We start from the raw sequence: 13,538 nt of genomic DNA on the forward strand, positions 1-13,538 counted from the left end.
CATCTTAAAAAACTCATCTGTTCATACTGAAATCAGTCTGATAAAACTCATCTGAAAACTCACCTGTTCACACTAAAAAATTCATCTGAAAACCCATATATTCACACTAAAACTTCATCTGAAAAAGCAAATCTGAGAACTAATTCATCAATATTAAAATTCATCTGAAAACTCATCTGCACACACAAAAAAATCATCTGAAAACTCATCAAAGAGCTCATTCGTTAACACTTAAAAGTCATATGAAAACTCATCTTAAAGCTTCTTTTTACACTAAGAACTCATCTGAAAGCTCATCTGTCCACAGTGAAACTTATGTTTTCCAACATATTCTCACTTTCAACTCATCAAATTCTGACATTTGGACAGTCGCCCTACATGTCAAATTATGATGCACTATGCGCCCTTTCTCAGTCAGATTTAGTCACTAAGGGACAGCATGTCACTCCACATTCCCTAAATGCATTGTCTTAAAATGTTCCTCAACAACTCTGATAAATCTGTGGAGATGACAGAAAACTAAATGATGAAAACTCCTCAAGCAAGCTGTGAGTATTTGAATGTGTCAAATCATTGTCTGTCTGTGAATGTTTAAAATGTACATGTTCATTCTTGTACACATGCTCTCTCATGGGATCTCAATGAGATGTTTAACTTAAGGATTAAATTTAAAGAATTGGATCCAAACAATGTGGGCAGAATGTGACATTCACAGGGGTTTTTTTTTCACTCTACTGAAACTGGGACTTATTTGATCTTCATCACCTTCTTAGCACAGCAGAAGTCTGCTCGTCCAAAGTGTTACAGTTTGTTCTGAATATTAACAGTTGTTCTCAGTTGCTCGAACACATTTGGCCATTCAGAAGTCACATTTTAAAAACAGTTTACACAGACGCCTAAACTGAAAGTCGCTAGGCAAAGTGACACATTTGGTGTGCATAAAAAGCTCAAACACCCACAAGACATTAAAAACATGCAGAAAAGCAAATATTTCCATCAAACAACACAACTTGGACAACAAAATGAAATTTAAAAAGAAACAAACAGCTAGCAATATGAACAAACTGTAATTTACTACTCTACTGTAATTTGTACCATATGACTGTGCCATGTGTTGATACCTTAGATAGTTATAGTATGTGGCAAAAATTTAATTTTAATTTTTTTATTAAAAATAAAAAAGCATTTTCTTCTTAATTGTGTTACATTAATTCTAATTTTTCGCGTCAAATATTTTTCAAGTGAATAAAGACTTAACAGTTTTGCAAACGAGTTTCACACAGGTGCGTTAGAGATTTGTCATTAGGCAAGTTTCTTTCCATCAGCTGTCAGTAGTTGTTTTCATTTAGTTAAACACAGTTAATCCAATAGAGTTCTGGGTCTTTCTATTAGATCCGTGTTGACTGTTTTGTGAAAAAGGTGTGAAAATGTGTGGAAACCAATGAAAAAAGTGTTAAAACATTTATAAGAGTAACTCAGCTGTGCAAGGAAGGAGAAAATGAAGGTTAAGTGGATCCCAGTGAAGCGTAAGTGAAAAACTGTAAGAATAATTCTTGAAGCATTATCTCTGAAACCACTTGTAGCCAATGCATATCCAGAATGTGCCCTCACTGAATGCACATTGTCTGTTTTATGTTTAGTTTGATTAATATTACACTTTTTTCTTTGCAAAACTGTAAACACAAATCCCTATTTTAGGTTCAGTTTGCAATTTATCAACACACTAAAGCTACACAATTTTGTACCTGCCTGATGCATGTGCTGCCTTGTTTGAGGAGTGTTAGAACATTTTGAAAAAGAAAAAAAAAAAACATCCCACTCTCGTTTGTATTGAGAGTGTGTTGTGTTCGGAATACAGTTTTTCCCACACAGTCATGTATTTGTGGCAGCTGAATCAAAATTGTGTGTGAAAAACTGATTCTGAATTTTTAAATGCAGGGCACACGCTCTGATTTTGACTCCACAAATAAAGTGTTTCCCTTCTGAATAATGACATTGCAAAAGACCACTCGAGTGGAAGCTTAAAGCGGCTCCTCGTGTGAAGCCTCCTCTCACCGTAATCCACGATGCTGCGGAACCCTGAGTGCCACTTAACTCTCTCTTATGGCTTTAAACTTGACAGGATCCAGAGACATTTAATGTCAAACATTACTTCAACCTAAAGAGGTTTCTCTTGAACATGCAGAGTATATTCCCTCTGACTGATTCTAATTAAAGTAAGCAGCCTAACTCCAATTCAAATGATTTAGAAAAAAAGCAAGTGAACAGTAAATATTCAGACTTAGATAAAGCTGAATATGCACAGAAAAACAAACAGAGCCCAATTAGAATATCAGTTCCTTCGGCCTCCTGGTCAGCTGTTAATTAGCATCAGAGATAATCCTTTCTGACTCCATCTCACAGTGAAAGTCACATTCAGTTTCTGCTCAATAGACCAAGACAACACACTGTCTTTAGTCATTAATCCATAAGGCTCATGCAGACGGGATTTATTTTCTTCAACAGCAGTCTTCATTAGGAGTGCAACTATTTGATTTCACATTTTATTCTGTTTGTAATCTGACAGACCTTTGCTCATCACACACAGGTTAGAATAACAAACATCTATAATGAGGTGTCACTAAAATTAGTAAGATGTTAACAACAAGATGAAACTATGATAATTATTAAAAAGATGTAACTAGTAGAATTACTAATTAGATGTAACTTATTAAGTTAAAGGGACAGTTCACCCCAAAATAAGAACACATATTTTTTTTCTCTTACCTGTAGTGCTATTCATCAGTAGGCTGATTGATAGTTTTGGTGTGAGTTGCAGAGTGTTGGAGATATCGGCTATAGAGATGTCTGCCTTCTCTCTAATATAATGGAACTAGGTGGCACTTGGCTTGTGGTGCTCAAAATTAAAAAAAAAAAAAATACATTTGAAAAACTAAACAACAGTGTCTCTTTCCAGAAATCATGATCCAGTTACTCAAGAGAATCCACAGAGCTTGTTGTGAGCAGTTTCATGTAGGAACAATTTTCTTTTACCAAAATAAACCCGCCAACTGTATCACCACACAGAAGGAAGAATGCATCTACTCATGGACGAGAGGCACAGTGCAAGATGTAACAATGAGTGCAGACTTGTCTAGTGGTTGTTTTGTATAAGTCTCTGCATTCCTGGTTGTACTGAACTTTATACACCTCTCATGCCTAAAGAATTGGGAGTGGAGCTATTTGAAGAGCTGGAAATGAGAACGGCTGGTTGCTTGGTTTGAAGTACACAGGGGTGGCTGATGCTCAGAGGTAGAGCAGGTCGTTCCCTAATAGGAACCTCAGCGTTTTGTTCCTCAGCTCCTCCAGGCAACAGGTCGAGGTACCCTTGGACCCCAAAATTCTGATCCTGCGAAGTAGGTGGCACCATCAATGGTAGCCTTGGCCACCAGTGTGTGAATATGTGTGAATGGGTAGATGTGACATGTTGTGTGAAAGTGCTTTGATTGGTCAAAAGACTAGAAAAGCGCATTACAAGTATAGTCCATTTACCATTAACAGGGATGTGGTGTTCTCCTGAGTACTATAAAAGCGCATGGCACACTACAGGAGAGCCAGCTCCTCAGGTCAAGATTCAGCTGTTAGTTAACGTCTGAAGGAGATGGGACACTCCTTCAAGGACAGCAGCGTACACGTCTTGGCCAGACGGTTAGAAACAGGTGTGAAAGGAGCCATTTGCGTCAAACTGGAACAACCTTCGTTAAACAGAGGAGGTGGCCTATGACAACATTTACCACCCACGTACAATGCAGTCCTGAGTCCACAGACACCTTAACACCCATTCACACCTGGACCCACCTAACCCTAACAACACACGGGATGGCCTGGTTGGTCAAAGACTTACATGTGACCTCAACAACTCTGTAAGGGTTCACACACACACAGGGTTTAAAGCCTGCGACTCCCGACCAGTCATTTCAAACTGAAGAAGACACTCTGAAGAAGACACTGAGATGTGAAAAGTCTTCAAGAAACTTCAGCAAGTCTAGTTGCCTAGTGGTTACACATGAGCCTCTCCTGACAAAAAATCAAGTTAAAAATGCACTGTGAAAAAAGATCTACCAGCATTCAATTTGATCTTGTTAAATTCAATTCCTCAACCAGTGTAACACACTGTTAGAAGTACAGGGATGTTAATGACGATGAGAAACTAATAAGATTCAGTAGACGATAATTAGATTATACAAATAAACCTCTCACTGTAGCATCAGTTTTCAGCTCTATAACATTTAGTTTTATATGCCTGATATTTTAAGTAAAAATTAAAATAATAATAATACATTTAAATAATATAATAATAATAATAATAATAATAATATTTACCTGAAAATTAGCAACATCAACAACAACACGAAACAATGGGAAAGTAAAAGCAAACAAATAAGAAAATTACCTGAAATAAGCATTTAAAAATGATTATATTTCAGTAAAATAATTTCACATATATTTTAAATAGATATCATTATTAATAGATATTAAAAATCTTTTTAATCTACTAATATCTTGCAATTTGCGGGACATTTCTTGTCAGGTTGCTCATTGCCTTTTCCCCTATGTTTTAGATAGAAAATCAAAGCAATTAGATTAGAGTTCAAAGGTTTAAATACTTGTAAAAGGTGCCTTAACACAGCAAAAGAATAGTGATGTCGCTCCAGGTTTCAAAGGGTTAAATTCAGCCAGGAGAAGTGAGGCAGCATGTGTCTGCAGTGTTTCAATAAAAACAAATGCATCACTGCTAAGAAATTCAAAAGTCAATCCAGCAACTTTTCACACCCACAAATCTTTGAAGACGCTATATCACCACCAAAGAGTAGGAGATCATGTGATCACGTCACTCTCATGAGACAGAAACCTGTTGATGCTGTTGACCTCATGACCCTTCGTCTTGTTTCTCCACATCACACTGATCTGTGCTGAATGTGACTGTGAACTCGGCGCCCTGCACTTATGGCACAAGAAAGGCTCTTACCTCTCTTAAGTAGCAGGATATTCCTCGAAGGGCTTCACCCATGGCGGTGGGAGAGGGGAGCTGAAAGAGAGAGCAGATACAGTGACAATGCTTCAGTGTTTGTGTGCTGAGCTTCTGCTGCAGGAAACTGTGACATTCTGGGATGCAGACAATGACTGTATTTGTGTTTGGAAAGCGCTGAACTGAAATAAATTAGAGTTTGAAACAATTTTTTTTATCTTTCATCTCCAAGCATCCTTCCTGTCTGGTGGGCCAATGGAGCTGCTGGATTAATTTTTCCCAAGTGAGCAGCACAAGTACTTAGAGTGTCTCTTTAATCATTTGCAAAACAAACTACGTTGTTTTACAGCAATTCCTGCACACATTTCCTTTTACCATTGTTTGAGAAAGTGTAACAACAACACTGAACAACACTGCATTATGTTTAAAAGAGACCTTTTCTGCTCATTGTCAGGTTCATACTTGTATTTTGGTTTCTATAAAACATTGTCACATGATTTAATGTTGAAAAAACATACTGTCTGCCTGAATATACCAGTATAGCAACCTAAACAAATTGGTTTAATAAAAAACAAATAATAAAAATAAAAACATGGATACAAGGCATTGTATAACATAAAAGGAAAGTTAGCAAGAAATTAATAAAAAAAACTATGCATAACACTATAAATATTATAGATTATGTATTTACATAAATGTTTATGTGTGTTTATGTCAGAAAATGATGAAAATCATAAAAGGTCCTATTTAATGAGAGTCCTCACATGTATAGATAGAGTAGCACAGATAGACTGTGTGTGTGTGTGTGTGTGTGTGTGTGTGTGTGTGTGTGTATGTGTGTTTTACTGGCGGCGGGTGCTCCAGGCAGGTGTGGAAATGTTTCGTCTGGTCGGGTTTCACACGTTTCAGAGGCACCCGCGACTCTCCGATCAACTCATTATGAGTCAGCTTGTCCTCGTCACACACAGTCAACCTGGAGACAAGAAGACAGGAAGCAAGGAGTGGAGAGATGAAAAAACCGAGGGGGAAATCACTGAAGAAGGCAGAGAAAGAAAACAATAAAGAGAAGAAACAGAGGAGAGGAGAGGAGACAGGAAACAGGAGAGAAGAAGTAAAGTGAGAGGAGAGGAAACAAGGAGAACAGACGAGTAGAGGAGAGAAGAAACAGGTTTAAGAAATAATGAGAAAAGAGAGGAAACTAGGAGATAAAGGAGGAAATGATAAGAAAGGAGGAAACAGGAAACATATGAGGAGAGGAGAGAGAAAATAGGAGAGAGGAGAAGAAAAAGGAGAAAGGAGAGGAAACAATCAGAGGAAATGAGAGAGGCAACAGAACAGGAGAGAGGAAACAGAAGAGGAGAGAGGAAACTTGTATAGGAAACAAGTGAGGAAACAGGAAACAGAAGAGGTTGAACAGCAGGAAAATGAACTTAACAGCAGAGAGGAGTGAAGACATTTGTGTGGTGAGATGAAAGAGGAGGCAGCTTCATTCAGAACCAATGACAGAAGTGACATATTAAGACAGTGACAGCACAGCGAGGAGCTGTGGATTAAAGCAAACACAAACAGCATATTAAATGAGGAGGTAAACAAAGCGGAAACACCGACAGGGAAACATGCCGAGATTAGCAGCATGAGATGAGCATGTGCCAGCCAGGCGGGTGAAAATGTCCTGGATGTGTGTTACATAAATGACATCACAGAAAATATACACTCATATTGAAAATGTGTGTGTGTGTGTGTGTGTGTGTGTGTGTGTGCGTTTGTGTGTGAACGTGTGTGTGTGTGTGTGTGTGTGTGTGTGTGTGTGTGTGTGTGTGTGTGTGTGTGTGTGTGTGTGTGTGTGTATGAGTGACCTCTGGTGTCCATCCAAAATGCTCATTTATTATGAATGAACTGAATCTAAATGAGATTTGATGCCGTTCAAAGGTCAGCAGCCTGCTGAGCTACTATCTCCACATTAGTCTCTAAGCTCACCATTTATTTGTCTTACTTTTACCTGTTTAGTTCGATTTATTAGAAAAATATCCCATCTGCAACCATTTTTAACATATTCTCATCCTATTTTATCATTTTTATGTTTTATTTATTGACCACATCCATCTGATGACCTGGGTCTGTAGGACCTGGGGGGCTCCCCCACTTTGTCTTACCATTGTGAACTTTTCAATCATTCTAACCAAACCCAAAATTCACCCTGTTTTATTCCGCCACCCCCAGGCACAATCTTTTAATATTTAGCATCCAGGCTGCCCAAAATTTTTAAGGACAAGTTGAATCATTACAAAATCACCTCAGTGAAATCATTACAAAAAACAGCTTTTACACAGGATTTGTTAAAAAAGTATCCATCCTTTGGAATGAATGGTGGATCTGAATGTTACCAAAAAATGAAAAGAGGAAATGCAGTTTTAAACAGGGAAATACTGTTCAGATTTTATTTTCTAATTATAAACTCAGCTTTTAATGCATTTTATTGATTACAGAATATTAATCTCAGGAGATATTCCACATAAAATTTCAGCAGATACTTCAGAAACTGAGAATATTTAGAGTCACAATGGCAAAAACGATATATAAAAAAGGCAGTATATGTAATGTGTTTTAACACATAACTTATTCATTGATACAATGAAATTTTTCGTGACATTACAACATTTTTCATGTGTTTGTAAAATAATTGAGTTCTGAACAGGTTAGCCAAAATGTTTTACTACTTGTGGGTTATTAGTCTGACACACTGTGTGAGCCCATTGTCTCCTAGGGCCTATCAGCATAAAGTTTCACAAGTGTTTGTTTATCACAATTGTAAATATATTTGTGAATCCAGCAGGCCTATTCTGTTTGAGTAGAGAAAAGAAAAACACCTCTCAGCACGACCTCTGTGCAGTACAAGAACATCACACTTCCTGGCAGCAATTATATTCCCCCTCTAAACACGTTTGTCAAAGATAATTAGAGGAATATTCTGTAGTATAAGAGAGAGTCGCCCTGTGATCTGCTTCACTGCTTCCTCAGACCTTCCTGACAACACTCCTCTGAGGTTACACTTTTTCAGCTCCTTCAGCTTTCAAACAAGAAAAAGGCATTTTGTGGTGTAGCCCCCAAGAGCCCAAAATGTGTGTGTGTACCTCTATTTCAGTGAGGACCAGTTTTAGCCCTGGAGAGTGGTTTTGGGAAAGTTAACAAATTTTATTCTGTCTTGAGGAAGTTGAAACTTTTAGTTTTTAGTTAGAATTTGCAAAAAGTTTCAAGTAAAACGGAAATTTGAATTCTGCTCACTTATAGTGTTAGAGAATATATGTAAACTATAACTATACTGCAGCTGTTGTGCATAATTTGTCAGTAGAGCAAGGATCAGCAACTTCTTTGATATGGTAATCAGTGTGCCATATCAATATAATGTCAATCAATAATATAAATGTAATTGTTTTTGCAGGTCCATTTTTTTCCTCAGCAGCAGTTTGTAGAATTTGAGTCAAGGGGTGGATTATTGATCTATCAATCCAATCGGAACTGATAAGATCAGGTCGATGGATGAAAGGAGCAGCTGCTGATGATCACAGCCTGGGATATGTCAGTGATTTGCAGCAACATTGATTGTGATAGTGCTCCTAGTGGAAATAGCATTTATTTTCTCCATATGCCAAATGGTGAAAATGACATCATTAGGTGGAAAATAGTAAAAATGACAAATTCCAAGACAAAAGCCCAGTATGACACCCAAAAATAATAAAATGCATGTTTCTATGCTTTGATGGCTGTGAAATAACAAAAATGCAGTTTAAATGGGTTTTATTGGTGTATTTTTATGCACTCAACAGTATGACAGTGGGACCTTTTTGTATACATAATCAGAATCACAATCAATCACAACACAGCCAAAACAATTCAGAAAATGAAGAATGAAAAGCATGCAAAATGCACCAAACTGTCCCTAAAAGGTGTAAAATAATGTTTTCTTTTACTTGTAGGTAATGTTAGCCAATGTTGTGGGAACATTCCCTGCTAGCTGAGGTGCTACTGCTTTCACTTAAGTAAAAGGCAGTGTATATTTTTTCCACCTGTAGATTTCAGGAGGAAGACAGAGGGTCGTGATTCTGGATTGAAAAGGGGTGTATTTCACTTTGGTACAAACTGTTACTGATCAGTATCCTTCACAGTGTTCCCTTGTTTTCATACACACACACACACACACACACACACACACACACACACACACACACACATTTCCTGTTTTCATTTCCTCAGAGGTTTTCTCACAATTACATGCCAGCTTTGCTTCATGTTTAGTTAAGATTGAGCGTTTGCGCCTGAGCTCGGTAATTAAAGGCTTTCCACTCTGTTATTTCACTTCTTTTGATTATGGACGCTCACCCCCCTCTCTGTGCCGTCAAACATTAATTCATCATTTAAGGGTTGAAAACACATCCGTGTTGTACTGAGCTCCTCCAGGCTGCACAACGGCTGCAGCTAACACCAGACTTCATTGAAAAAAATGCAAATCTCTCCAAATGGCACCACTGATTATGTTGCTCTTGAATTTGAGCTGATGAATGTTTATTATGCGTGAGTTTAATATGCGTATTTACATGAAAGAACGAGAGCAGAAGACAGTGAAAAGATCAAACATCACCTCTCTAGCTCTGTGTCTCTAACACAGCAGCTTTCTGCTTTGACACTCAAATTAATTAAAGATGACAGCTGAGCTTCATATCTGAATGTCAAGAAGTCCCTGCACTTGATTAATGGCTGTAAGTGTAATCAGTCCAAAATGAGATCAGATAAAAGCAGGTATGAATTATTCCCACTGTCACACACCAACACACACACACAGACACACATACACACCTGAGCGTCTTCCTGTGCATGTCTTCTTCTGTGATTCCAACGTAAGTGAGCGTTTCATTCCACACTGGATTCAAAGAGTTACGGATTGTCCTCGTCTTCAGTTTATTGGCCTGACACACACACACACACAGAGAGAGAAAGTCAGACAGACATATTGATAGGTATTGATCGTAGTCGAGCCTTTCACATTTTGCAGATCCACACTGTAGTTCACATAAATGCAGCCAGCTTTTACAGCTCTCTCTCCCCTTGTTGGAAAACATTTAAACCACAATTAAATCTAATCCAAATAGATTCATAGAAGGTTCATAATTCAGTTTATATTGAGATTAAGTCTGGTCAGATCTCACCAAAGCTGCAGACTCATATTTACTCATATTAGGCAAGGCAAGGTGGTTTTGTTTATATTACATGTAACATTAACCATTTAAAAATCTGAGCAAATTGGCTTGATTTCTTTTAAAAACATGGGTGGTAGGCAATGAGCAACAAAAGAAGAAATGACCATAAAATCAGCAATAAATTGGTAAAAAAAAAAAAAAAAGAGAGAATATTAAAAAATAAAGAAAATAAACAGAAAGAAAAAGAAAAGAAATATTTTTTAGGAGAAAACAAAAATAAAGTTAAAAAAACAAAGAAGATACTTTTAAAAAAGTACTTACAAATTGTAATAATACTGTAACATAATTTGAAATATGTCATATTGATAATTATAAATATAGTATAATGATTTAATTGTGGGTAAATATAGTTTTAAAATGTTAAACAATACGTGTATTCAATACCCAACTTTAGTTAAAGTAAGAAGATCAAAGTATCAAAGTAACAAAAGTATCAAAAATAAATTAACTTCTTTGGCAATAAAATGCACTTCATGACTGCTATTATATTAGTTACAAAAAATTGTTTTTAAAGCAAAATTAAAATAAAAATCCCTTAACAATAGTGCTGACAAGAGGTGCAAAAATATTGTGATTATTTCAAATTGGTAAATTTAAAAAAGGAAGGTTTTGTATAACATCTTCTGGGAAGTTATTCCAGGTCTGTGCTGCATGATAACAAAATGCTGCTTCACCATGTCTGTTCTGACTCTTGGGACGGTCAGTAATCCGGCCCCATTAATCAAAAATGACTTTGAAACAGTCATTTGGGTCAGTTTAAGGAGCTTAGCTTGTGAAGATAGCAGCAAACCGCAAATAAGACATTCCATTTTTCCAAAGATTGATACAGAGTAGAAAATGAATTTTTTCTCTTAGTCTGTGCACCTGTTAGTTTTCATGCTCCACACATCAGCTGTGAGTGAGGAGGATTTAATTTCATGGATTTTTAATAAATGATCTCATCTGAAATCAGATGAATCCACACTGTACTGTCAGCCCAGCAAAAACAGCTTTTAACTGAACCTCATCTGTATCTAAGTATGTACATAAATTATATTTAATTCCTAACAGCCCAAGTTTACAATAACAATATGATGATAAATGAAAAGCAACTCCAACATTACATAACATGTGAACCAAAAAAAATGTTTAAATATTTTAGTGTTTTAAGTCTCAGAACATCTTGAGTTGTCCTCAGACTCAGTTAAATTAAACCCTTGGTGTTTCGGTGGTTGAATCTCACCTTACAGGCTCCAGGCAGCAGGTGCAGTTTGACGTACGGGTCGGCCAAACCATTGAAGTCCATCGGCTTCAGACCCTGCACACAGAAATGACAGCAGGTCACTTGAATTACAGTGCAAAGCAAAATCAGTGATTTCTTTTTAAACACACTATACGTGTTGGAAATACTAGTTGAATATATGTGAAAAGACTGAAAACTGTGCAGTATACTGCATGGTTGAGTTAAACTGTTTTTTCATTCATTTTTTTGGGCAGGTCCAAAAGCCTGTTTGCTGACACACTGGAGTCATCCTTAACCTTTTGAAACCTGACGTAATTGGCTTGGTTTCTCCCAAAAACATGGGAAGAAGAATGAGCAGCTTAAGAAGAAATGCGAGAAGAAATGAGAAATTAGTAAAACATACAAGAAAGATTTCTGCAAATTAGTTGTTTTAAAAAAAGGAAAAAAAGAAAAGAAATGCATTTAAAAAGAAAAAAGTACACAAAAAAGTAAGTGAAAAAGAAACAAAGAAAAGACCTCGGAAAAGTGCTTAAAATTGTAATAATTCTGTAACCTGACTTAAATTGTGTAATTGTGATGATTATAAATATGGTGAAAGTTACAAAAAAATTACCTGAAAATTATTAAAAACAAAGAAAAGAAAAAAAAAGAAAAGATAATTTAGAAAAACAAACAAACAAGGAATTTGCCTGAAAAAAAAGTGCTTAAAGATAATAATGACTCCAAAATATAATTTGAAATGTGAAGTTACTATAATTTTAAATATATTTTTCAGGATTTTTCCCTTGCTTTTTGAAAAAATGCTTTTTTAAAATCTACCAAATCTTGCAATATGCACATTATTTGTTAAGTTGCTCATTGTTTTTTACCAAATTGGTCTGCATTGACTTTAAAAGAGTTGAGAAAGAGAAACAACATAAAAAGTAACCACTGTTACGTTTTGACATACTTCCATCCATGCTGCTGCCTTCCTGTTTTCCAGCCTGTCTAAAATGACACACTTAAAAAAAAAAAGAAAGAAAAACATCACACACACACACACACACACACACACACACACACACACACACACACACACACGCACGCACACACTCACACGCACAAACACACACGCACAAACACACACACACACACAGAAAGTCATGCTTAGCTGTTGCAGAGCCACGTACACTGCTCTGGTCTACTGTCAATTGGATAGGATTATATAGCCGATATTTTTGTAGCTAAACCTGTGTTTAAAATACCCATGTGAACGCACTAGTTTTGGAAAAGGAGTATAACATACACATCCTTGGTCAAAGAACAAGAGAGCTGCTGCATGGTTCATTTTCAGCAGCTAATAGCAGCTGATGTTAGCATAAAGCAGATACCCACAGCAGTGAGCAGTAACTGCTGGTGTGCTGAGTAGCCGATTCTTGATGAAACAACTGAAGGTTACGTTCAGGATGTAAATTTGATATAGTATCACGTTGCCAATGCTATATGAGCTCCAACATTAATAGTAACTGTAAAGTGGTTTTAGCTCCTTCAGTGGACATTTTCCCAGCATTTCAGAGCAGAGAGAATGCTGCTCTTTTTTTTTTCAACAAATTCAAATATGGATGGTTAATAACACATTTTTGTGGTTTGCCACGTTTTACACATTTTTGCTTTGCTTGGACTTTAAAGAAAAGTTTTACAGTGATGATGACTGTGTTTCATTAAGGGGCACCAGATCAGGGGTCCTGCTCCTGCTCATTCTGGATTAATGAGACACCTGCAGGCGCACAGCATGAATAATCCACACTGATGCTTTTAATTATTTAGGCGATTAGACCTCTCAGGACTGCATTGGAATCTGTGCTTGACTGACACCGTCAACCCTAAAGCATGCTTTATAGTGAATAAGGATTGGTTTGACTGTGGTTGTGAGGTGCTGTACCTGCTCAGTGTGTGCTACCAGGGGAAAAAACCCCTCTGAATCATCACTATACAGTCCCTCCAGGATTCCACAGGCTGGTTTAATATTCGATGTTGTAGCCTGAATTGCCTGATTTCAATGCAGCTTTTCACAAAG

At 36.9% G+C, this 13,538-nt stretch overlaps 1 protein-coding gene across 1 annotated transcript in view; it reads right to left on the reverse strand.

Moving 5' to 3' along the window:
* doc2a (double C2-like domains, alpha) overlaps positions 1-13,538 on the reverse strand; it is a 79,118-nt gene that overhangs the window by 26,336 nt on the left and 39,244 nt on the right. The window contains exons 4-7 of the mRNA XM_042504543.2: positions 11,483-11,557; positions 9,860-9,969; positions 5,855-5,981; positions 5,009-5,068 (exon numbers count right to left, since the gene is read on the reverse strand). Of these exons, the coding sequence (XP_042360477.1) occupies positions 5,009-5,068; positions 5,855-5,981; positions 9,860-9,969; positions 11,483-11,557 (372 nt within the window). The remainder of the gene's footprint in view (positions 1-5,008; positions 5,069-5,854; positions 5,982-9,859; positions 9,970-11,482; positions 11,558-13,538) is intronic.

The sequence above is a fragment of the Plectropomus leopardus genome, chromosome 18 (assembly GCF_026936395.1).
Source record: "Plectropomus leopardus strain MGB_pleo_1.0 chromosome 18, ASM2693639v1, whole genome shotgun sequence".
NCBI classification, from domain to species: Eukaryota; Metazoa; Chordata; class Actinopteri; order Perciformes; family Serranidae; genus Plectropomus; species Plectropomus leopardus.